The sequence below is a fragment of the Podarcis bocagei genome, assembly GCF_964188305.1.
Source record: "Podarcis bocagei genome assembly, chromosome: 5".
NCBI lineage: Eukaryota > Metazoa > Chordata > Lepidosauria > Squamata > Lacertidae > Podarcis > Podarcis bocagei.
In genome coordinates this window covers 36041045-36067364 of record NC_138129.1, presented here as the reverse complement: position 1 = coordinate 36067364, position 26320 = coordinate 36041045, and the positions used below count along the sequence as shown (strand labels likewise).

The window sequence follows — 26320 nt, the reverse complement described above, 5'->3', positions numbered from 1 at the left end:
GGCTGAAAAGTCGGGTATGTACAGTAAATAAAATTATTAGAGTTTATCACTGGCCCTATCCATCTCACAAGAAATTGATTCAGTTTCTCCCATAAATTCCAGGCTCATGTCTTTGACACCACAGTTCTACTGATTGATTGATTGGATTGGATTGGATTGGATTGGATTGGATTTATATAATGCCCTTCATCAAAATATATTGGGGCGGTACACAAGTGCCTATAGTTTTTGAGTGCTTCTAAAGCGTAGGGAGCAAAAGAATAGTCAACATGACAGCCAGGTTTTGGACCTTTTAATCACCTATACAGTTTTACCTGGAAGTAAGCCTTACTGAGCTCAATGGAGGCAACTCCCAGGTAGAGGGGAGCAATTTTGAATTAGCTGCAATCCTATACCCACATTGAGAACATACATTTGATTGATTGTTTGTTTGGTTTGCAAGTCAGAGCAGTAAACAAACAAATGCTGCAGTATTGTAGGATAGGAAAGGATGGAATCTTTTTTTAAAAAAAGTAAAAAACCCTAAAAACTAAACAAACCTCATCCATTTAGTTCTTCCTTCTTTAACCATCTAACCACAGAAGAACTATTTTTATACTCATTACTAGTAAGGATGAGATTAACAGTAGAATCTTGTACACATCTGCTCAGCAGTCAACGGAATGTATTCCCAGGTAAATTTGTACAGGACTTGATCCTAAAGAAATATAACAGGGTTGCTTTAATTCATAGTATGTGTAGGAATGTGAGGTAGTATAACTTTGTGTGATCTGGCAATTTGAGGAGACTTATTTGCAAGGCAGGATTAAGCACATGAGATATTTTATCACATAATTATCCTGGTAACCAGCAACTGCAAAAAGGTGGCTTAACATCTCATAATGAAACCATAGGAAGATAATTTTTTGTATGCAATGAACAAAAGGAAGAACAATTGTATTATTCTTTGTATTAGTTTCAAAATGTGATAGCTACATGTGGGTTAGAAATCATTTCCCCAAACCTTCAATGTTAAAACTGAAAAAAACCTTCACTTTATTGCATTCAGTCATTATAGGCAAAGCATGAATCAATGGATCATCTAGGTCCCTAACAGAAGTGCTATTTTTCTAGAAAAAGAGGTGCCAGAACTCTCCATGTGTGTGGAAAAGAGGTGTCGGAACTCCCTTGTTCTCTTAGAATGGCAATGGTGCTCACCTGAGAGATGCCGGAACTGAGTTCCTGGGAGTTCCCTCTGAAAAAAGCCCTAACAGTCTGGTTTCTGGTCAGTTTTGGCACTGAAACAGCCTTGGTCACCGTGATGACCTTTATCAGGAGAGAGAGAGGGGGAGTGAAAATCTGTTGGTAGTCCTTTACTTCTCAGTGGCTTTTGACACCATTGGCCATGGTGTCCTGCTGGAGAAACTTGAGGTGGAAGTTTGAGGCACTGAATTACGCTGGTCCCACTCTTGCCTGCAGGGCCACTACCAGAGAGTAGCATTCGGATATTGTTGCTCAGCCCCGTAGCTTTTGAACTGTGAGGACTTGCAAGGATCCATTCTGCCTCCTATGCTATTTAACATCTAAATTAAACTGCTGAGAGCTGTCGTCTGCAGATTCTGAGCACGGTATCTTTAGTATGGTGATGACACACAGCTCCATTTCTCAATTCTACTAGAAACAGGAGACACCGTGAATGTGTTATACAGGTGTCTGGAGACAGTTGTGGACTGGATGGAGGCCAATAAACTGAGCCTGAATCTTGTTAAGACAGAAGTGTCATGAGTAGGTGATGCCTGAGTCCAGAAGTTAGGTGTAGGACCTGTTCTAGGAGAAGTTGCACTCCTGTTGAAGAAACAAGTTTGTAGTCTGGGAGTACACCTGGATTCTAACTTGTCACTAGAGTCTTGTTTGGCTTCTGTGGTTATGAATGCTCATGCCCAGCTTTGTTGTGATTTGTTAACTACAGGTGTTTCTAAACCAGGATAGCTTGGTCTCAGTTCTCCATGCTCTGGTGACCTCCCATCTGAACTATTGTAATGTACTGTATATGGGGTTGCCCTTGAAGATTTATAAAAGGTGCAGTTAGCACAGAATGTGGCTGCTAGGTTGTAAAAAGCGGTAGTCCAATGGGACCAAGTGTCACCAGTCCTCAAAGTGTCACCAGCTGCCAGTGAGCTGCTGGGTCCAAGTAACAGAGTTAGTGCTTATGTTGTATCAAGGCCTAAGCAGGTTAGAAGCCAAGTATCTAAAAAAGCATGTTCCCCTGTATCAGCCATGTAAGATACTATGATTTGGAAGGTGAGGCCTTGTGCTACTACTTGTTCCTGTCTGGTTGGCACTGACCTGTAATAAAGCCTTTTCTGTTCTAGCCCCCCATGGCGAGTGAGGTGCATTTGCCTTCATTATTACTGACTTTCAGGAGGAAGTTTAAAACATTCCTGTTTCCCCAGATATTTGGTGGCTGAAAATATCTGTTCCTGGCAACCCTGAGATCATTGTTTGAATGTTTTGATTTTCATAACTTTTTAACTGATAAAAGTTGTTTTACTGTGATTTTTGCCATCCTGGGCTTCTTCAGGAAGAAGAGCTGGTAAACTGAATAAATAAAATCAATCCAGAACACAATAATAATAATAATAATAATAATAATAATAATAATAATAATAATAATAATTTATTATTTATACCCCGCCCATATGGCTGGGCCTCCCCAGCCACTCTGGGCGGCTTCCATAAAAACCAAAAATACAGTAAAATATCACATGTTAAAAACTTCCCTGAACAGGGCTGCCTTAAGATGTCTTCTGAATGTCAGATAGTTGTTTATCGCTTTGACATCTGCTGGAAGGGCAGAAGGCACTAAGAGAGAACTTTAGAAAAAAAAGGAGATGTAAAAAAGTGAGAAAGTGATTACTTCTCCAGTTCTCACTTGATTTTCATGCCCTTCGCCAAAGAAGAAAAGGCACAAGACTGACCACCACTACTCCTGCTGCTGTTCCCTATCTACTTGTGCCACTCTCAGCAGCCATCACAGCATTGTGCTTTCTGTAACTGAGAACACACAGCAAGTCCCTCTAACTGTTGGCTGCAATCCTGCCCCAGCAGGCAAGGGTGAGAAGAAAACACAGTGAGGAATATAACAGCCAAATTCCCCTTGCTGTATTTCCCTTTGCCAAGCAGAGACAAAGGGGCTTTTACTTTGCTGCCTTCACCCCTTTTTCTCCTGGGGAGGAGGGCAGGTGGAGAGGTGAAAAGAGACAGCGTGGTAGTACTAGTAGTAGTCATTTTATTTACTGCATTATTCCGTCTATAAGACGGTCCCATGTATAAGACGTACCCTATTTTTGGGGACTCAGATTTTAAAAAATGGGGAGAGATGTTTCCATGTATAAGACACCCCCTAATTTTTGACATTATTTTTAGGGGGAAACCTAGTCTTAGACACGGAAAAATACGATATATGCCGCCAATCTGACTGGGTTGCCCCAGCCACTCTGGGCGATTTCCAACAATATATTAAAACACATAGCTGAAAACATATAGTTGCAAGGGAGGGAAAGCCAGGAGACCTGAGCCATGGTGGACAACTGTACTCAAATACTTGTTTGCAAGTGAAGTGGCAGCAGAACTTTTTAATATATGTGTAAAATACAATAAGAACATTTCTGAAAACTATGTAACACCAAAAATTATGGCAGCTAGTTTTGCTAGTTTATTACTTTTGACAACACCAAAAGTAGTTACCTCATCCAAAGAGACAAACTCCAGTTGTGAAACATATAATATGCACAATAGGGCCCATGCATAAACACTGAATGCATTTTATTATTTCTACATAACTATGCTGAGAAGGACAGCATAAACATGTTGCTTTAAGTACCGCAATGAAAAGCTAATTATATAGCGCAGATCATATTCTGTGCACTACTTCCAGAATATTTCATTAAACGGCCTTAACTTACCAGACACCCTTACCAAGTAATACATGCCACATTGTGAAAAGCAAAGGGCTCTACAAGAGACATTGCCATGCTATGCCTTTATGGCCTAACTATTTCACCATTCACACTAAAGCTTGTTGCACCTGGGAGTGAGCAGTCACAACTACAGAACTGTCTGCTTCTGGAGAGAACCCCATTATAAAGCAGAACATGGCATCTTGCAAGCAGCACCCCAGTCCAATTACACACACACACACAAAATATTTCAGTCATTTTAGCCTTATTGTTTATCACTTCTATCAAGAATTTTTAAGCCCTTTAAGCCCTTGCTCAAATCTTTAAAATTCTACAAATCTGTTGTTAAATGCTGCTAAATCAGCCTCAAATTTATCCAATGAGAGCACTGAACCACAGACAGAACCAAGAATTAGATAAGCCAATTCATTTTGAAGGATTACTACAGCTTTAATGACTAGCTTATACTAAACTTCTCCTGAAAAGTCCACAGATGTATGGCTCATTTGAATACACTTATGAACAGAAGAACACACGGTGTGTTTATGCAGCAAACTTAACCAACAGCTCTCCAAAACTAAATTTGCTCCGTACCCAACTGAATTGGACAAGACCACCTTGACAAACTATTCATAAAATTCACTACACCTTGCACCAAGCCTCCTGCTACCCTAAATCTTTAACTCAATTGTCTGGAATGGATCTATCCATGTATCAAATTATTTTCATCACAGCAGATCCTGAGTTACACCAAAATTTGCACCTTAGAAACAATAACATCCAAGTGCACAGAAAAGATGGTTTTACTTACTTACAGTGCTTTGCTTTTGTTATTTCAAATCTGCAAAGAATACACAGGAAAAATCTCCTGGACCTGTGTAATGGAGAACCAGAAGCACAAACTCATTACTCCCCAGATAGACGCAGTAGGATAGCTTAAATGTTACTTGCCTTCCGTCAATCCAAAACTTGTGTGCCAATTGATAGGCATTCTCCTCCTAAAGTCACATGTTGTAGGCTAAAGGTACAAAACCTAAGCCTTTACTGAAGAGACCTGTAATCTACTAGACTAACTTTTACAAGGAAGGGAATAACTCTACCCAGTGATACTGCACACTCTTTTGCACATATAATGTTCCAAATTCAATGTATGGCATCTCCACGTAGGACTGGGAAAGACTCTTTTACTGATTTTTCTTTTTCTTTATGTCTATTTTACAATTTTAATACAGTGGTGCCCCGCAAGACGAATGCCTCGCAAGACGAAAAACTCGCTAGACGAAAGAGTTTTCCGTTTTTTGAGTCATTCCGCAAGACGAATTTCCCTATGGGCTTGCTTCGCAAGACGAAACGTCTTGCGAGTTCTTGTGAGTTTGTTTCCTTTTTCTTAAAGCCGCTAAGCCGTTAATAGCCGTTAATAGCCGCTAAGCCGTTAATAGCCGCTAAGCCGCGCTTCGCAAGACAAAAAAACCGCAAGACGAAGAGACTCGCGGAACGGATTAATTTCGTCTTGCGAGGCACCACTGTATTGATAAGGTTTAATTGAGTTTCATCACTTTTCATATGCTGCTTGTCTATCCCAGGACAAACTGTGATTTGTTTTAAGTATGGTTTGTGCAAAAAAAGCCAACTTCAAATTGTGGCTTATGATCCTGAGATTACTCAGAGTATAGTTAAAACCAATCACTGTTAGCCTTGTTTCAGACATGACAAAAAAAACTGTGGTGTAGTGGATGCTTCTAATGTTCTCCTTGTGAAAATGCCAAATGCCTTAGAGATTTTTATTTTTAGGTGACTAATTAATTAATTAATTAATGTTCTCACATAATGGTTCACACAAAACAGACATCTTCATAGTTCTAGTTACAGGTCGGTAGCCATGTTGGTCTGCCATAGTCAAAACAAAATAAAAAAAATGCCTTCCAGTAGCACCTTAGAGACCAACTAAGTTTGTTATTGGTATGAGCTTTCGTGTGCATGCACACTTCTTCGACAGCATCATCACACACACACACACACACACACACACACACACACACACACACACTTTTCAAGACTTTCACTTCATGGCAGGCCAGTTGCAAGAGTTATGAACAAACAGCTACACTTGCAGGTATGTTAGCGCTACCACCTTTTTCCTGATAGAGGCTCTGTCCCATTAATAGAATAAAAACTCAAAAACTGTGGCTTTCCCTGTCTCCATGCCAGAACAAATGATGACTTGAATTTATGCCTATTATATCAGTTGATGATACAAATATTCTTGTTTGGAAAAGAAAAAAGGCAACCGTCTATAGAAGGATCTATATTTTAGTAAACACACTACTGCTTTCACTTTAATGACTCACTAAAGGCAGCCCTCCTCTACATTTGTCTATGTCAAGCATAGGCAAACTCAGCCCTCCAGATGGTTTTGGGACTACAACTCCCATCATCCCTGACCACTGGTCCTGTTAGCTAGGGATGATGGGAGTTGTAGTCCCAAAACATCTGGAGGGCTGAGTTTGCCTATGCCTGGTCTATGTACTTATTTGCAGGGACAAATGCTCCCCCCCCCCATATATACATAAACTGGAACAGTGCCTGTATTGAAACATAACACTAACTCATCATATACTACTACATAAGCAAGCAGGGCTGTGCCCACGTCCTTCTCCCTTCCCATCTAGGGCAGCTACTTGGAGATCAGAAGCATTCGCCTTAGTTTTCAACTAACTGGAACAAACAGATTAAGCATTTTAAGCATTCCCCCCCCCAAAAAAAGCCAACTTCAAACTATGGTTTATGACCCTGGGCTGCACAGACAAAACACAGTTAAAGGTAAATTTCCATTTACTCAAAGGCATAACAGAAGACAAGGAGGGAGAGGAACAACTCATGAACATAACACTAAACTCTGGTTTAACCTTTTATCTAACTGCAATTTTCTCAGGATCCAAGACTAGCACATTAAAGTATGCTATTTATTCACTTAGGTTATTTGTACACTGCCCATCATAAAAGTTAAATCCAAGCTTGATAGTCTTGTAATATTGACCACATTGATTGAGATCTGAAAACTAACCACAGAAATATCAGCTTTCATTTTTTTGAAATTTCAAGCCTATATGGTCACAGAAAATGAACGTGTTAGATTTTTTATAAGTTAAAATACATATAAGATCATCCTATTAGCTGGTGCAGTATGGCAGTTGAGTCCCCAGTTTAAATGTCCTCTCTGCCATGAATTCACTAATGTCCTTCAGCAAGCTACTGTCTTGTAACCTCAGATCCCTTCTGCAGTATGGCTACAATACTGATTAACTTACAAGGGTGTTGTTGGAAGGATATCAAGAGTGTTCAAAGTGCTACAAAAACATTAAAAGTGCTATATAAATAATGAGTATTAGAACAATTTCCATATCTAATATATGCTACATTTATTTATTAAAAATTATACCATAGTCCATTTTGGCTCATTATTCTGGATAACTACGAAAATCTTAGATCAAGTTAAGAAAGCAGATTACTGAACAAGTAAATCATTTTATAAGCTGACAATAATGATTAGTTACTTCTCTGAAATAACTAACAAAATTGAAGTTGGAAAACACAATGGGATTGTGACCAGGCCTATTTAAAGTATATGCAGTTCATAGACACTGCTGGTAAAGACAGATTTACCGTATTCACTCGAGTCTAATGCATCATTGAATCTAATGTGCACCTCAATTTTCAGAACCTTGAAACCAAAAAAGGTATTTGCAGGCAAATGTAAATGTGTCATTGAATCTAATGCACAACTTAATTTTCGCAATGTAATTTGGCAAAAAAAGGTTTGAGTAAATACAGTAGATATGACAACTAAACACTACTAAGCATTTTCTTGTGAAAAAGAGTGCATGAAAGCTACATGTATACCGTCATATGTGATATTCATGTGTTAGAAAGCAACAACAGTTTCTAAGCACATATAGGCTGCCAAAAAAGAAGCATACACAATTGCCACCTGTGACCTATATAACAGTTACAAACATTTTCTTATTGAGTATGTTTCAATGTAAGAAAGGCATCAACACTTAGAGACCCCCAATCAAATAGGTCCCAATGAAACAAAAGCCACAAAAGACAATAAAATACCTGCTGCTTCATACCCACCCACTTTATGGAAATATATACTGGGCAAGTCTCCTTTAACATCCACTTAACTTGCGTCTCCAAAAGCTGTAAAGCCAAACGTAACTACTGCACCATGCCCATATATTACATATTTGTATTACATAGTTCAGAGACTCTGGATTCAGAAAGACAGTGATTCAGTCCACACACACCCCTCCAATTTTAGTTTCCCCCATACTTTTTATCTTGAGCTGATGAGCAATGGCCCTATTTTCATTCTCACAGTCCCCAGTGTGGCTTGCCCCACCGTGTGAATATTGAAAATAATGGTGGGTGTTATTATGAGTTTATGGGTGCCAGACTCCTATAATCCATGCATCCAGAAAGTGTTAGAATTTAATCAACTCTTGGTGTGTTAAACTGAGGGCCGGAAACATCCAATCCCTAGATCCAGCAATTGTTAACAGCTAATTAAGCCAAGCTACTTTCTTGTGCTGAGGAGATCTCCTGGATGGGTTATTAAGAAAACAAAGGATCAAGGGGCTCCTTGGAGATGGCAAATGGGTGGGGGCACCCACCAGCAAAATATAAAGCCAGAGTTTAGAGTAGAAAGGTGAGGAAATCAGTGATATGATGGGGGAGAGAGTCAGAGAGCAATGTTTAATGCCTGCTTGAATCTAATACTGTGGTTATAGAGAAACAAGACCCTTTTGGGGTGTTCGATACTGTGAACCTGTCCACTGTAGGCTCAGGTTGTATATATGTGTAAATAAACCATGTCACAAAGACACCGCAGTCTCCACCGTGCCTCATTTCCAAAAGGAAACACAAACATTGGGTGAGCACCTGCAACCCCTGGAATCTTGCACTGCTCAGAGATTGGGGTAGCAGACAATGATATATTGAAAACAGGTTCAGAAGAAGAGGCACCTAGCATTACTAAAGAGAAGTGATATGAAGCAGAAAATTCTCCAAAACAGAAAAGTTTCCAACTCTTTCTTTTTCTGCAGAACATTTAGTGTTTCAAAAGTTGATTAGTAATAACAAATGGATACCAAATACACTATTAGGCAAACTTGGCATTCAATGCTTTTAGCTTTGTTTACTAAGTAAAACAAACATTCTACATTAGATCTCAGGCATTTAAAAGTTCTGATTTATGTTGCCATATACAAATTCCCCTAATTTCAATTCTTTTCCAGAAAACCTACATCACAGCTAGAGAGTGAAACTGAGAACTGCTGCAAAACCTAGAGTAGCAGGAGGGAAATTTCCTAGAAGGAGAATGCATTATTACAAATGATAAATCCAGCCAGGTTTGACAAACCTTTCATCACATGTGATAAATGTATTGCATAGAGTAGCACGAGTACTATCTTCAGTTATTAATATTCTTACTTAACTGCTTTTAAAAGATTGGCTGGAGATCCTAATTTCTTTTCTGTACAACTGATTCAACATGTGCTCTCTCTACAGCTGACTGTCTAGAATTTAAGATACTGTACACATAACATTCTTCAGTTCATGGCCCTGATGCTGCGAACCCGCCGTCTCCCTGCTGTAAACCAACAAGTGCACCACAACATCTGCACGGAAAAAGACCGTCTAGGGTAACTCCAGCATATCGGTCCTCGCTACTCAACATCACCAGCAACACATCACTCCCTAATCTCTATTTCCCTGGACCGCAACCTTCTTCCTACAGCTCTATCCACCTTGCCCTTGCTTGCTTTCTGCCCCCCTTCCCCGCAGCCTCTCATGAGAACTGGGCTTCACCCTCCACACCTCACACTGGCGACTCGAGCCAGAGCTGTCGCAGCCTAGTAACGGGGGGGCCTAGGAACCTGGCCCGACCCCTCCGGCCGGGTCCACCCCAGGCAGCGGGGCATCCTCCCCAGCTGGACCTCCGCCCATGCCCCGAGCCTCCCCACTCACCCTGCTGGATGTCCCCGTTGGCGCCGCCGGGCACGGGCACGTTCAGCTGGCGCTCGGGCTCCGGCAGGCAGCGCCGGCAGAAGGAGTGCAGGCAGGGCAGCAGCTTCGGCTCGGCCTCCCGGCTCTGCAGGCTCTGCGCGCACACTGCGCAGGTGTCCAGCAGCGACAGCGGGCCCGGCGCGGCGCTGGAGAGGGCGGGGGGCGCGGGGCTGGGGCCCAGCGGAGCCAGCGGCACGGGGCCCGGCGCCGGGCCTACGCTCACCAACACGGGCGCCGCGGCCTCCGCCTCCCCGGGGCCCTTGTCTGCCGCCACCGCCGCCACAGCCAGGACCACCGCGCCGGGACTCTCCCTCTCCTCGGGCGCGGCGGGGGCTGGAGGGGACGGGGACGCAACGGCCGCCGCGGCTGAGGTGACAACGGCCGCCGCGGCGGAGGTGACAGACTCGGTACCACCCCCGGCCTGCCCGGCCTCCCCAGCCCCCTCCCCGCCACCGCCGCCTCCTCCTCCTTTGTTTTCCGCCATATTTCCTCCTTTGAACCCGACTCCCCGCTTTGCTCACGCACAGGACCGCGCATGCGCCCGCAAGCACGCTAGCGGCCTGCGCGCGCACGCCCGACACACATCTGGCGCGAGGTCCGCGGAGGGACGCCGCGTCCAGTGGGGAGGGGGCGGTGCTGGGCGTGTGCGTGCGCGCGCTTGGACAGTAGTAGCGGACGAGGAAGGCGGTGGGAGAGGCCCGAGGTTGAGAGGCCGGCGAAAGGGGGTCAGTTTTTTTTCCTCCCTCACTGTATGGTGTTTAAAGGAAATAGCACGGACGTAAAGGAGAGCGCGAGCGCGCACGCTCAGGTCTGTAATAGAAGCGGCGCACGCGCAGACAGAGATTCACGTTCTAAGCGTGGGTGTCTGGAGAGCGGTTGGCGGTTGGTGTGTGGAGGGAAACGCGGCTCGTGCTGGGGGCAGAGAAACGGTGCGGCGGGAGAGGAGTCGAGGCAGGGCGGAGAGCGGCCTCTCACACTTGCCGGCTTCTCATCCGCGGTGTCTCTCGCTGAAAGAATTGGGGCTCCTGAGTGGGAAGATAGGAAACATAACGCGGGGCGGTTCTTCTAGTCCATTATGTGCGCCTCACAGAGGGCAATATTTGAATCTCCTCAGTTTGCACTGGGTTGGTTTGATTCTGTGCTTGGCTTGCCGCGTTTCGAAATGATTTACAGTGTAGCCCAAACCTTGCCTACTCAGAAGTAGGCCCAGTTGAGTTCAGTGGGGCTTACTCCTAGGTAAGTAGGGCTACCGTTACACCCATTTGTGTGTGGCTATTTTAATTAGATGTTTTTTATTGTGCCATGTGAGTTGCGTTGACCTAAACGTATTTGAATGAGGTAAAGGTAAAGGGACCCCTGACCATTAGGTCCAGTCGTGGCCGACTCGAGTTGCGGCGCTCATTTCACTTTACTGGCCGAGGGAGCCGGTGTACAGCTTCCGGGTCATGTGGCCAGCATGACTAAGCCGCTGCTGCTGAACCAGAGCAGCGCACGGAAACACCGTTTACCTTCCCCCTATTTATCTGCTTGCACTTTGACGTGCTTTCGAACTGCTAGGTTGGCAGGAGCTGGGACTGAGCAATGGGAGCTCACCCCGTCGTGGGGATTCGAACCGCCAACCTTCTGATCGGCAAGTCCTAGGCTCTGTGGTTTAACCCACAGCGCCACCCGCGTCCCTCCTTTGAATGAAGTAAGGAATAAATCACAGTGCTAAGTCAGGGAACAGACAACCTTGTTGCATTGTCACCAGCAAGGCAGAACTGAGACCTCTGCCCATTTCTGGTCTCAGGATTTTATTTTATTTTTTAAGTTTCTCTCCTGCAGTTGTCTTCAAAGTTTGGACACAATCAAAAGCATATTTAAATTAATCTCCTGGTTTGAAGGCGAGTCATGGGACTTTAAAAGCTTAGGCTCTCTTGGGTCTCTGCTGCTTTCTAGATTGTCACCTTTTGGCCCCAACCCTTGTTGGAGTTCTAATTAGTTGGATTATGGCTTCTGAGAAGGAAGCTATCCAGTATAACCTCTCAGATGCTTTCACAGGGACCAATTTACACCCTGGCTCTTTGGTCTCAGAAAGGGAAAAGTAGATGTTTGATATCACCTAGGTGAAAATTAAGAGAAAAATAAATGAGATCCCATTATTTGGATAGCATACGGTGAGTAAAATGTTTTTGGAGTAAGCACCAATGGCCAGCCATTGAGTGGCATGAGAAGTAATGACTGCTGCATGTCAGTTCGTGAACATGGTTATAAAGAAACCATTTTCACAGTCATTTCAAATGTATTGGTGTTCTGTCTTTCCTTAAAGATACAAAATAAAACCAAGCACAGAGAATAGCTGTATGTGTAATGGGGTAGGGAAAGAAATTTTGCTAATGTTCGCCATTTCTTTTAAAAATTGAGTTGGGGAGTAGAAAATGGACAATCTTGAAGTAACATAATTGGGGGGGGGGACTCATACAAGGTAATCTGCCAACGGACTGATTTTGAGTAGGAGCTGTTAGAGTTATCTACTCTTGGTCAGAAATTACATCACAGAATGTTCCCAATAGGTATTTTGAAAGTCAGATTACAATCATATACACACTCACATGGGACTAAGTCTCATTAAGCTTCTGGTCTGAATAGATGTCTATCAGGTTGCACTATTGTGAAACCCAAGTCACACCATGTTTGTAAATACAGTTCATTGCCTTTGAAATATACCCTGCTTTTTCAGATATATTAATATCGCAGCTAACTAAAAAATGTGGTGCCCTATAACGAAAGTGTACCTTAGTCAATTTAAGCAGAAGTAAGGGAATCAAATCCATATTTTGCCTAAAATAAAATACAGAGGTCTACAGTGACCGTGATTTAAGCTCTCCCATGGAAACAATGGGACATATTTGGTTGGAGGGTTCCCCAAATTATTGCACATTGGGTTGGGTAGCTGTTACAGATATAGTTACCGGTAGTTGGGCTCTAGGTCTGCTAGGAATGATGTACAGGTTACTGTGACTGGAGGCCCAATGCAAGTCAGCAAAATGGTGATGTTGCAAAAAAGAGGAAGAAGCAAATCCTGTTTTGAATTTATTAAGAGAAGCATGCAAGACATAAGAGGTAATGACACTTCTTGCTGTGACGCTTATTATAGGTCTCTGAAGTGCTGCATCATGTGTTCACATTTTAATTATACAAACAAACGAGAAGATTCTGAAGACAAACTCAGAGTTGAGAATAACATTCAGAAGGCACTAGACATTTTCACTTAGAGAAAAGTAGCTTGGGGAAGAGGATGTGGAATTAATTTTTATATATTTAATGGATTCATTTAAGAAGGATGAAAAATGAGTTGAAGTTTTAACCAAATTTAGGTTAGATTATGTATAACTAATTGTAAACAGCTGGGCAGTGAAATGTTGCTCTAGGAAATAGAGAAGGGTGGAAAATAACACTTCACCAATGCTATAGAAAGGTGTGAATCCAATATGAGTCCAGCCTTTGCTTCAACTTTAATTGGATTGACTGGAATTATCTCGCCAAGCTAATTTCAAGACTTCTTTGCCTTTGAGGGTATAAGTGATGTTGTTTTGGCTACAGTTGTGAAGTACTTCTGAGACAACTAATTTTGCCTGATCTGAAACAGTTTTGCATTCTTATTTCTGAATTCAAACATTTTTGTGGACTACTTGAAGTTTGCTAGGGTTCTCGATGGATCATTTACACTTTTTTTTGTTCTGCAATGTATAATAGATTTCAATTCTGAATTAAATATGAGTAAAAAAATAACTATTTCTTCAGCACTGGTCTATTGAAATTCAGCACTGTGTTATGAAACCATATTCCTAGACTAGGCTGCTAAGAAAGTCCCCTTTAAATCATAGTAAAAAAAAGAGATAGAGACAGCTCATAATAATTATATCATGGGCCTTAGGTCAGGGGCTTGTTAATTAATCCATTCATGTTTTAAATGGTTTTGAACTGCATCGGGGTGGGGTGGGAAAGACAACTAAATTGAAATTCCCCATACATTTTTGCTACACACTAATGCCAGTTATGGAGAATAGCTGTTCCAGTTCCAAACCCTCCCATTCAGGCTGACCTCAGCCCTATGGTGGTTTTCCCCACCAAACCCCTGGGGACCCACATTGGCCTCCTCAGGCCCCAGGGTACCGTATATTGGTTTGCCTTTCTGGACGACATACTGATACGCTGTATCTTGAAGAACATGACATAGAACGGCCTGATCCCCTCCCAAATGTTGATTCACCTGGGAGTAGGCTCAACACTGAGGTGGCCAGAATCAGCCTATCCCCTGAACACCAATTTTCCATGATTATTCTGGTACATGCCAAGCCTAAAATGTGACTTCTACAGCAAGCCAAGTTGTTAGGGAAAAGTACCACCTTAGAAGAGCCAAAGCCCTTTTTTCTCCAGCTTTGTGTTCTCTCAGTGCTAAGGAGGCTGATCTAGCCCTTTCTTTTTTAAAAAAAAACCAACAACACCTTTACTATCAACTGACTTTGAGCTGACATCACATCTCAGTGTTTTATTCCATTTGTTCTTTGTTTCATTGTTCTATTTTATTGTATTTTATATATTCTATCATATTTAATGAGTTTCATTTAAACTGCTTTGGAGATGTATTTTGGCTAGGAAATCCATTACTTATATCCTATTAATAAACAAAACATCTAACATCTGGTCTATTTTTAGATTTCACAGAAGAATCTGCTTAATATATATAATGACTCATGAGATGGGGGAAATCCTCATAAGGGTGTTACATATGCATTCAGAAAGCTCCTGAGAATAAGGAGGATTTATTGGTCATGGGGGGCGGGGACTAATACAACCACTATAGTCTGCAGCATCACCTGGGATCAGTAATGTGGGACAGAAAATCTTCCAGTGCTTCATTTTTTCTGTGGAAAATGTTCTGCTTCATAGATTAATTAGTAACTGTGAATGTCAATTACAAGTAAGTGTTAGACAAGCTGGCAATTTCATTCCCCCCCCCCCTTTACAAGCTAAATTAGATCACTATAAGGCATTTCTGATTTCTCTAAGTGAGCCAGTTCAAATTTTCTGGAAAACCCACATCACTGCCCGTGATCATTCTTTAGACACTGCCATCTCCTTCAAAAGATTCAAGGTTTACAAAAGAAAAGAAACTTTATTGTGGGTTTTGTAATATAAAATTTAGGCAAATGGCTGCATAGTAAGCTACCCCATTGGATTCCAGTCTGCAGCATATTGTGAAAGGATTCATATATCCTAGTAGAAGCTTTAAGTTTTGCATCAATATGACAAAAAATTCTAATCTCAGTGATGAGAAGATGTATAATCTCTTGGACCTTTTCCAATTTTATTTGAACATATATTAAAAGGTTCCATCACATTTTGAAAGATGCACCCACCCCCACCCCTGATCACTGGCATTGACTACCTCCGCCCCAGAGCGCTTCTCACACACCCTTGGTTGCCCAACTGCATCACAACAGCTCTGCTGCCAATGGGTCTAACTCTCCAGGAATTGCTGCCACCACCCTCCCACTTACTCCTGCAGTCCTAGGAGAGAGAACCTGGAGTGTGCTAAAGCAGTTATTTTTTAAAGGGTTCTGGACTAATGCCCCTGCACTCCTCAGCTCAATCTGTACCTTTGCTTACCTGCCATGGAACAGCTGTAATGTTTGATGTTTTACTGTTAGATATTTTAATTTGTTAGAAGCTGCCCAGAGTGGCAGGGGCAACCTTGTCAGATGAGTGGCATATAAATAATAATAATTATTATAATTATAATTATTATTATTACCTGTGTAGGGAAATCATATATGGAATGACCTTAATCATTATAATAATTTCTCCTTAACATCTGAATCAGGAGAGTTCATGGACCAGTGCTTGGATGGAGTGGTGAGATGGATGAGGAAAAACAAATAGAGCTGAATCCTAGCAAAACATAGGCACTACGGGTAGAGTGATTCTCATACCTGAAAAACAGGTCAGTTGCCTACCCTGGGTGGGGTTGCACTCTCCCTAAAGGAGCAAGTTCACATTCTAGGGGTGCTTCTGGATCAAGTTGTGTCACTGGAGGCAATCTCAACAACTAAAAGCACCCTTTGATGCTGCAACTGGTACAATAGCTATTACCATTTCTGGACTGGGAAAGTTTGGCCAGAGTAGTTCATGAATTGGTTACTTAAGAGTACATTGCAGTAATCCAATCTTTTAAGTGGGGCTTTCCCTGGGCTTGATATGGAAACAGCAGCTAGTGCAGAATGTTGTGGAACGATTGCTGACGGCAGTGTGACCTCTGCCAAGAAAACCAAGAACGAGTGCTTCTGAACAACAATTAAGGATGAGTTTTTCTTTCTTGGCCAAGTCTCCAAGCTCAGCGATGCACTGTTGAAGCCAGAAAGTTGTTATGTGAGGAGGATGAATTTTCTTGCAGAACATCCACGCCAGCTTCACTTACACACCCTCGAGTGGGTGCAGGTACTATAACTGCCTGGTATGTTCTTTGATCCTGCCCAGATTTCTCCTAGAAATTTCAGTAATCATCCATCACCAGTTCAAGTGTTACACAGGTCATTGTAAGAAACAAGCCATTTTTTCTCAAAAAGCCAGAACCATGAAAGAGACCAGAGATGGTTTACAAGTTGGAAGTCATGAAGAAATGTTAATTGGGCGACACTGACAGCAAAGCGCAAAAGGGTGGGTAGGAAGGCCACTAGTCGGGAAAAGAAATGAGATAAATGACTAAAAGCAACACATCAGTTGAGATCAAAGAAACTTATACCAAGTCCACTTGGTATAGCAACTACACAGTGGACTTGGGTGAAGGTTTTGAGGGGGTGCTCATCAGATTTGCAGATGACATCAAACTGAGAGGAGTAACAGTTAAGGTAACAGTTCCAAGACTCAAGTTTTTATTAAAGACAGATTTTTTAAATTAAAAATAGATGACTTTATTTTGCCAAGTATTGTCCAGCAATGTGTATCCACCAAGAAAACAATGTCACCTTCCTCCTATCAGTTGGTTCCCAAGTATCGGGTTGGTAACATGCTTTTGGAAACTGGACTTACTGATGAACAATCCTCAGACTCCGAGGAAAAACTTCTAATTTTGCTCTTGTGGTATGTACACAGACAGTGCAACCTACTTTCCTGCTTAAAGAAAGTGTGGTTGGAGACTTGGACAGCGGAAGCATTAGCCTTAAGAGGGCTAAATCCAGATCTCCTGTTGACGCAGGCAGTGCAGGTGGAGAATTAAAATTCCTCAAGCCCTTAAGAAACCTCTGGATAAGGAACTGTGAAAAGATGGCTTGTAACTGATTAGGTGATAAGCTGCTAATATAGCTAAGTGGATTGTAATGGATGAAATAGATAGGTCACCACCTTTTAGATCCTAGCAACAAGAACACCCAAGCCAACCGGAGTGAACATTTCAACTCATCTCCCTTTATATCCCCCACTCACTTTCCCTGTTCCTCAGAAGGAAGTCCACCTTCTCCTACTTCTTGGTGTCATATCTTCTACAATACTGTCCAGCACTTCTAATTTCCAATTATTTGGCACACTTCCTTTTTCATATTTTAGTCCCTTCTTAATTTCTTCAGTAGCATAACCTTTCCCAAAGCTGCCCAGGTAAGGACTACCATTAGAGACTACACTTATCAACCAGTTCCCTTTTTCTGTGCCTAGTACACTGCCGTGATTACAGATGACAGAGATACTAACTGGACATTTGAAAAACCTATCTCAAAATGGGAAGTCTTCCAGCCACCACTCCATTAATTCCTCCATGCAGATCAAAATCTGAGTGCTTGAGTCCTGCCCCAATTTTGTCCTTTCACAAACCCCTGCCCTCAATCCATCAGTGGGGTAGAGGAGCAACAACAAACGAACGCCAGCTCCCTCGGCCTGTAAAGCGAGATGAGTGCCACAACCCCACCAAATGTACTTTTTTCTGACTGACGGTCGAATAAAAGGTTGATGATGATGATGCCACAACCCCACAGTTGTCTACGACTGGACTTAACTGTCAGGGGTCCTTTGCCTTTACCTTTACTAGAAGAAATAGGCTTAGGGACAGCTGACAACAAAGTTGTCCACTTTTTGTCAATGCTTCTACAGACCGCGAATCATACTTGGAAACTTTTTTGAGGTGTAGGATTAGTGAAGTCAGTGAGACAGGGCCTGGCTTACCAAGAGATGCACTTTCTAATATTAGACATTAGTGTGATACGCAAGCATAACCCATTCATTACCTGCTGTTGAATACTTCTGTTCACAGGTCCATTGATGTCCCCTGGTCCTTGTCTTAATGTTAACTGAACATACTTTCCCACAGCAACATGTGCTAAGAATGCTCTTCAGTACGTCACTATGAATGCATAGTATTACAGTGGCATAGTAAAGATTTTGAGACTATTGCCAAACTTCACAACCAACTCTGCTCAAAATACTAGTAGCCTGCCATCAAAGTGGTCAGCTATGGCAGGAGGGTCATGAAACAGGCTCTCACTTTTGGAACCCATTTTTTAGAAGCAAAGGTATACCTTTCACTTCTTAAGTAAGGACACATGAAGAATCCCACCAGTTATACAATTTTAACCAACAGCTTGATGTACAAACTCCTGAAGGATACATATATTTGGTCTCACCTTGCGTATTTCTGAAAAATATGCAAGATACATATTTTATTAAGTTTGTCTTGGTCAAGAGCTACAGTAGTGCAAATAATTGAAACTCTGAAGAAATCGGATTTGACAAAGACCCTTTAACACCTGAAAATTTGTATTCCTTCCTAACAGCTATAGCTGGCAGCATTGGCACCTCTAATATAACTTACCAGTAGTAACTTTTCATTGCTTTGTTTTTACTAGAACACAAATTAAGTTGAAAAATGTTTATTTTTAGTTATTTTAAAAAATTGGAAACATACACAAACAAAAAATCTGCAACATTCATGCCAGAAATTGGGAAACTCAGTAAATCCTTTTAGAAACACTTCTGTTCCTTGCAATCAGTTTTTCAGCAATCAGTTGCACAAATGACAGCTCTCCCCCCCCCCACTAAGAAATTAGAATTTACAGCCATGCATAGACTTCAGTTTTTGTGTTTTGCAGCTAAAGGCCAACGCAAGTCTCAGAAGTCCTGTTGGATGTTTTCTTTGTTTGCCTCTCCATGTTGCTGCTTGATTTGAGAAATTTCATTTTCCAGTTGCACAATAGTTCGTTCAATCTCATAGTTTTTACTGACCAGGGACACCCACCTGAGGGGGGAAAGAGAACAAAAATTAAATTACTATAGGCTTCCTTAATGCTAGGTTACCAGTTAAGGGAACAAGTTGGAAGTGCTGTGGTTGAGGGCAGCCAATCTCAATTGAGACTTCCAACTGGTTTTGTATAAGGTTGTGTTCCTCCCTGAAAGACAGAGAAGAGGCAGGGAGCAAAATACAAGAAACTTACATAGATTCCATCTCTCGAAGTTTAGCACCAGCTGTGAGCTGCATGTTCTTCCGCTGCCAGTTAAGGTCTTGAATGTGTTTCCTGAAGAAAAGGGTGACATACTGAATCACTTGTAGTCATTTATTCTACTGCCCTCCTAAGTCCACAGACAAGTGGAACAGACTGTACAATCACATATTCAGCCATAAAAACAGGAGCTTGGACAACTATTTTGGACTATCTTGGAAGCAATGTTAAGAGTTCTGAAAGACTCTGGATTCAACACTTTAATGCTTTAGCCACACCTATCACTGACATGCAGCCTTCAGAGTTGGCCGACAAGGAATGTGATCCTTAGGCTAAAAAGACCTGTTAGCCACATCTGATCTAGATCCATTATCCAGAAGTAGCACCACTTGTGGACTCCGTCACCATTCAGATCTCTAAAAATGTACATATGCTTCTTGAATTAGTCCTTGTATGGCACTCCTAATTCTTTTCTTCTGAATTTCTTCTCAAAAAGCATTTTATCAGTAATTATGAATGGCCTTTTAGTTTTAATGGTGGCCCTAGCTAGCCATGCAACTTAACAGACAAGGATTCAGGAACAGGAAACATGAGCTCATCCCTGCAATTTGGATCTCTACAATATTTTATGCCGCTGAAGGTAGGAAAAAAAAAGAAAACTACGTTTTTTTTCAAAGTAAATTAATCATGTGCACACTGCCTGCATTAAGAGAGATCCAGGAAAGAGTTCAATGCAGCACAAAGGAGATTGTCAGTGATCTCCCTTTCTCCTCCCCCACAAACTGTTTAGGGGTTCTCCCAGTTCCTCCAGAGCCAATTTGAGGGAGGTGTGGAAGCATGTAGAAGGAAGGGGGGAAGCTCCCCCGTACTAGCAGAAGTCCTTGGATGGGGTTCTGCTAGAAGCAAGGCTTTTTTAAAACAGAACTCACCAGAGCTCAGTTCCAGCACCTCTCAGGTGGGCGCCATTGCCATTTTAAGAGAACAAGGGAGGTGTTCATGAGGACTTCCAGCATGTCTTTTTCTAGAAAAATAGCACTGGCTAGAGGGACCCATAAGTTGAATCTGGCCCTCTGATTCAAACTACTGACAGACCTAACTTCATGTCATTAAAAAAAAACCACAATCTACAACAAACAGCTTCACTCCCAGAAATGAGTATCATTCTTGAGCTGTTACTTGGTATGCTGCTTCTCAAGGAGTTGTCTCCAGAAAATTATCTAAGGGAAACAGAGCCATCTAACCATTTTGTATCTAATATTTGGAAACGATGGACTAGTGAGACCTTCATAATAACCAAGATAATGTCTAAAAACAGCAGCAGTAACCCCAAATTCCAAAATGAAAGAAAAACATATTTAAACGTTTATTTCTTGCACAATCCCATGTATACATGAAGAATTCAAAATACACACTGTACTAGAATGCATATTTTGCAATCTGCAACAAAGACTAAAGACTTATACATTATTAGAGCCCCATAAACTATAATTCCATTTTTCTTCCAAAAGGCAACTGAAAAACAGGACTCACCTCAAACTCTGCAGCTCCTTTTGTGCCTGTTCAATCATATGAACTAAATGCCTATCAGCAAAGAAAAATACTAGTTCAAAAAATGATTCCAATAGAGAGTTCAAGTAATGCAATGTACTGATCTATATTTTATCTTAAGCATAATTTAAGCTAACTGGGGGCTTTAGATTAACTCTGCTTCTATGTCTCTTTACAGTGCTGTAACTCTATTGATCCCTGAAACATAAGAATAAAATTTGGTACACAGGACACAGTTCTATGTTTGAACTTCAGATACCAACTTAATACCCACAGTAGTTTAAAGGAAATCAATTTACCCAAACCACATTAATTAGCCCGTCCCATATTCCAAGTAATGCTAATATGGAACTTGGTGTCCATTCTTGTCTAATTAATTACTAGTAAACCAAGCTGACATGAAACTTTTTTCTAGATTAGATACTATTAAGTCAAGAAAATTTAGTATTTTACTGAGAGAAACAAATGTGGTAGGATTCACAGTAAAGCATGCTTAATGGGGCTGGTGTGTGGCATTCCTGGTCTACTCTATGATGTGTATGTCTCATGTAGTTTTATGAAATTTCTTATTGCTTTCCATTGTTGTATACCACTTTGATACATTTTGTAAAAAGGAGCACAGAAATCCTTAAATAAAACAACTTTTTTTGTCCCCTCCTTTCTGCAGCAGCCCCTCCAGCTCCCTGAAAATAAGGAGTGAGAGAATGGGATCCCTGAGATTGAGTGGAGGCAACTTCTACTATGCCAGCTTCTAATAATCAGTGAAATTTTTCAGGGACCAGTGTGGGGGAGACATGGTAAGGAGGGGGCAGGGAACTCAGCACCCACCAGCCCCATTACACACTCTTAACTCTCAATCCAGCACTTAGAACTTTTGCAATTCCCAACTGCAGGCATGTCCAAAGTCCATTTTGGGGGCCTAATCCAGCCCACCGGTCAGTTTAATCTGGCCCCCGTGGCAGTTTATTTCCTGGGGTAAAATCCTAAGAAAACCTCAACAAGTTCAATCCCCGAAAAAGCTCAAAAAATTGGGGTAAAAAAAAAAAAAGCTGAGCAATTTCAACCCTAAAAAAAGGTCAACAATTTTGGTTGGCCCTCATGGCGCTTCACTTCATCAAATCTGGCCCTCTTTTGAAAAAAGTTTTGACACCACTGCCCTACTGCAAAGTTTACATTCTGACTTGCAGCATCTTCTCTAATCTTTTCATCTTAAAAAACATTCATGTGGTGAATGAAGATCCACTGAAAGAAGGAATAAAACCAATTCTTGACCCTTTTCAATGAAGAAGTATCCAATAGTATATGGCTCTTTTTACTTGCAGGTGTGAAAGTGCTAAGGAAGGAGAGGTAGGTTCGGTTCTCAGTAGCAGGAAAGACAGCACTCCATTGACTTCAAGACTGATTTTTTAAAAGGTTTTCAGTTATCACTTTGGAAGCATTTCACAACAAAAAAAATTATAAAGCCTTCCAGCTAGCCCTTTTTAAGAAATGACTTGAAGGAGACACAAATATCTTACTCATTATACACTTTCCAAGCATTGCAGCCATACTGAGACATCAACTCCAAATTCTCAATTCGGACTGCCTGGTGCTCCAGCTGAGCCATTGAGTTATTAACACATTCTTGCCATGCTGTGATGTCATTCTTCTGCCCAGAGGATGGTGCAGGCAGCTCATATCTGTGAAGAAAACAAGAGAAATTATAGTTCAGGAACAACAGTTTAGATGGTTTGAAGTTTAAGAAAGTCATTGCACTGATCATGTCCATGACTAATTTTTATCAGTGAAATAGATGTGTATCAAAAGCGTTCAATAGCTCAATAAACGCTAAAGGCTATTTAAAATACCTGGGGAGCACAACGATTTTGGTTCATTTGTCTAGTTTCAGGCACATGTAGTTCTATTTGCAGAAGTATGACCCAATGTCTGCTTTCTCCAATGCTATCAGCATGAAGAAACTTAATCTCTTTTGCTAAAATGCTGAATTATAATTCCACAAACAGACCTACAAGTTTCTTGAAGACATAACAGACCACTAGCTATTGTTTCAACAGAGTATGCCTGCCACCCTGAGGCAAGAACTAGAACATCACATTTTAATACTTTTCAGAATCAGGCATCCAAACCTTATTTCTTTCTAGATTTTGACTTTGCATAGATGGTACACCCCACAGAAGGTCCCTAAGTTACCTTTTCATGCTCAACAGTTCTATGGGCTGTCGGGCTGCTAGGCGTTCAAATTCATTCCGCATTATTTCAGTCTATGAAACACAAGTCAAGAAGAATTACTTGCAGTCCGGAAGATGATAACCTGAAAATTCTAAATATGATCACATGTAAGAAACAAAGGTCTAGACCTCAACCCAACACCAAAGAAATCACCTTGTCCTAAGGAACACCTGTGTCCCTGGAACTCCTGAACACATTCAGGGTACTTCATGTATTCTAGGGCTCAGCCCAGGCCTTGGCAACAAATAGTATTTTTCAAAGCACTGCTAGGACTTAAAAATCAGGGAGCTCTCAGTTCAAGTTTTACCTAGTCCAGAAAGTCACAGTCTCTCAGTCTCTGCCATTTACAATAAAGAGATAATATACTATCCTGCCTTACAGAACAGCTGAAAATATAAATATGAGATGTTCTCCATTCACTTCCCCCTAAACACAGAGAATCTTTTTCTATTTTTGCATCTTTCCTTATATGTTTTGAGAAAAACAACACTTATACTCCAATTTCTCTTGAAGCAAAACATACTTATCCCTGCACATTTTTTAGGATGGAACTATATCACAGTGATCAAAATCAGGCCTCACAATTAGAGTTCTACTTTTATTTTAAGTATCCAATAAAGTACTGCTACCTTAAAATTTATTAAACAAGTTAACAGAAACCAGAGGTGGTTTCATGTTTATACTTAAAACTAGTAACTCAGGTGAAGCTGTTACTTTAGAAGTTTTTGCTATGCTGGGACCCTACAATACAAAATAGTTATGGCAGTGCCCTCTAGCGGCTTGATTTCTATTAAAATATTCATTGCTCACTTGGAGACAGGCAGGAAAAACTGTTTTACATTTGCTGGAAATACCGTTAACTACTTTTGAAGTTGAACACTGGCTTATTTTTATTCGTACCTTTATTGCTGCCAGACTACAGTTAACTGCTTTATTAAGGTGTATATATATATACCTTCAAAAAAGTAAAAAGAATTTTGCAATGTCTTGACCCTAAAAGGCAGCCTAGAAATTTCTTAAATATTTTAAATAACTTTTCTAGATTAACATCCTTAAACTGCTTTTTTATTGTGTATTTTTAATTATTGTAAACAACCTTGGATATTTTATAAACTGGCTACACATGTAAAACAAAAACCACAAGCACTTCAAACTATTGACTACTGAGACAATTCCAAAAACCAAGAAATGCGTCTTCAAGACTCAACCCTGACCTTAAGTTAAATTTCGGGGGGGTGGGGTTCTGCATGCCGAGCGGTGGATTTCGGGGAATCTTGCCACACTGCAAAGACAAGCACACCCCTACAAGATAACTTCTCATGGACTACCATATGCAGGAAGCAGAGTCTGCTATCTTGGCCCACCAAGGCTTGTGCCACATTAAGCCCGTTAGACCTTCCTTGGAGGTTGTGAAGCAGAGGTTGGATGGCCACCTGTCAAGGATGCTTCAGCTGAGATTCCTACATTGCAGGGGGTTGGACTAGATGACCCTTGAGGGTCACTGCCTACTCTACAGTTTGATGACTCCATCGTGACCAGCCGAAAGTCTATTTCACTGTCTTTGCGGGCATCTGCAAAAAACTTGCACAGCCACTTCTCGTAGTTCCGTGACAAGGATAGGAAAATTATCGCCCGCCAGAGATAGTTACAACTACCATTCCTGTCAGCCCCAGCCAGCGGCCATGGATGCTGGGAGCTGCAGTCCAAGTACCGGCAAGTCCTAGCTCTGAACCCAAGGACCAGGGTTGGATTTAGGTTTGATGAGGCCCTAATCTACTGAAGGTAATGGGGCCCTTTATTTGTCCAGCTGTCCTTTGTTAACAACAAACTGTTGCAGTTTTTTGTGTCGAATATATGCTATATGGTAATTTTTGGACCGAAAGCCATTTGCACATAACAAGATATTTTATCAAAGTAATTGTTGAACTGAAATACAATTAATTACATCATAGGAGCCTACACAACACAAAATACTGTTGCTGTATGTAGGTTTTATTTCATTTGTGGGGGTTTTTGCCTTAAATTTGGGAAATGTACATCCAGTTGTGTTTTTCCTTTAAATTTTTGGGGGGTCCCGAAGAGAGTGGGGCCCTAAGCTATAGCTTGTTCAGCTTATACGTAAATCCGGCCCTGCCGAGGACGCCTGAGCCCAGCGGGCGCCTTCCTCACCTCGAAAGCGCTGTAGTCGGGCGCCGTCAGGTAGCTCAGGTAGTTCTTGGTGGGCCGGTAGCGCCGCGTCTCCTCCTCCACCAGCGCCGCGGCCTGAGGAGAGACAAACGAGCGAAGCGGGAGACACGCAGTCAGAGGCACGCAGGGAAGCCCCAGCGTCCTCGCCGCCACACCCCCTGCCCCCCGCCCCACTCACCGCCTCCCGCACGCCCGGAGCCTCGTAGCCTTGGTCGAAATAGGGCAGGGCGTCCACGGCGACTTCGCCCGCCACCAAGCCCGGACCCGACATGCCGCAGCTCCCAGCGCCCGCCCGCCCGCGCGCGCGCCTCAAACTTCCGTCGCGTTAAGATTGCGCGGCCGCCGTCTCCCCGACATCCACTTGTGCCACTGCGGCTGCGCAAATTTAGCTCTCCGGCGCGAAACGCGGCTCCCGGCGCCTGCGCGTGTTCGACTACACGGCCCGGCAAGTCATGCTGCTGCTCCCCCTGCAGGGCGGCGTAAGGAACAGCAGGAGCAGCAGCAGCGAAATAACAAATAGTTGTACGAGATAGATTAATGCAAATAACAACAGTGATTCAAGCGGTGTATCTTTTTCAGTGCTGGAGAGTAACACTACATACCATACATACACACGTTCTCCTTTCCAAGGCCTCTGGTTAATGGGTTATTTACCCTCTTACACGTGCCCACAGCATAAACGGTGTCCCCAGCCGCTGGGATTTTTATTTTTCCCTCCTTTCAGGCCCACTTCCCCAACACACACACCAATCCGGTTTAATCTGTTGCCATAGTGCAGTGGACTTTGCGCAAGCTCTCTACATGGTATTATTGTTTTAACAACAGACATATTTTTCACTGCACAAACCTGTAACTTTTCCCAAAAACGGTGTCCCTTTTAAG

At 42.0% G+C, this 26320-nt stretch overlaps 2 protein-coding genes and 1 long non-coding RNA gene across 10 annotated transcripts in view; 1 reads left to right on the top strand and 2 right to left on the bottom strand.

The window, feature by feature from the left end:
- TRIM33 (tripartite motif containing 33) overlaps window positions 1–10576 on the bottom strand; it is a 53571-nt gene extending 42995 nt beyond the window's left edge. For 2 of the 7 annotated variants that reach the window (XM_081194666.1, XM_081194667.1), the window contains exon 1: window positions 9972–10576. In XM_081194666.1, the coding sequence (XP_081050792.1) occupies window positions 9972–10494 (523 nt within the window). In that variant the 5' untranslated portion in view covers window positions 10495–10576. The remainder of the gene's footprint in view (window positions 1–9971) is intronic. The other 5 variants (XM_081194671.1, XM_081194672.1, XM_081194669.1 and 2 more) reach the window with 4 other exon arrangements.
- BCAS2 (BCAS2 pre-mRNA processing factor) overlaps window positions 1–25791 on the bottom strand; it is a 203184-nt gene extending 177393 nt beyond the window's left edge. The window contains exons 1-7 of one of the 2 annotated variants that reach the window (XR_014008305.1): window positions 25617–25791; window positions 25421–25513; window positions 23213–23283; window positions 22540–22701; window positions 21005–21055; window positions 19469–19549; window positions 19074–19272 (exon numbers count right to left, since the gene is read on the bottom strand). Coding sequence is in view for 1 of the 2 variants with exons in the window: in XM_081194794.1 (XP_081050920.1) it covers window positions 19146–19272; window positions 19469–19549; window positions 21005–21055; window positions 22540–22701; window positions 23213–23283; window positions 25421–25513; window positions 25617–25709 (678 nt within the window). In the remaining variant the exon portion in view is untranslated. Of the gene's footprint in view, window positions 1–18891; window positions 19273–19468; window positions 19550–21004; window positions 21056–22539; window positions 22702–23212; window positions 23284–25420; window positions 25514–25616 lie in introns of those variants that run through there. The other variant, XM_081194794.1, reaches the window with a different exon arrangement.
- On the top strand, window positions 10742–22533 carry LOC308587302. The gene is made up of 4 exons (XR_014008307.1): window positions 10742–11246; window positions 15877–15996; window positions 21690–21819; window positions 22345–22533. It is a non-coding gene; the product is annotated as an uncharacterized lncRNA (long non-coding RNA).
- Window positions 25792–26320: the final 529 nt, after the last annotated feature.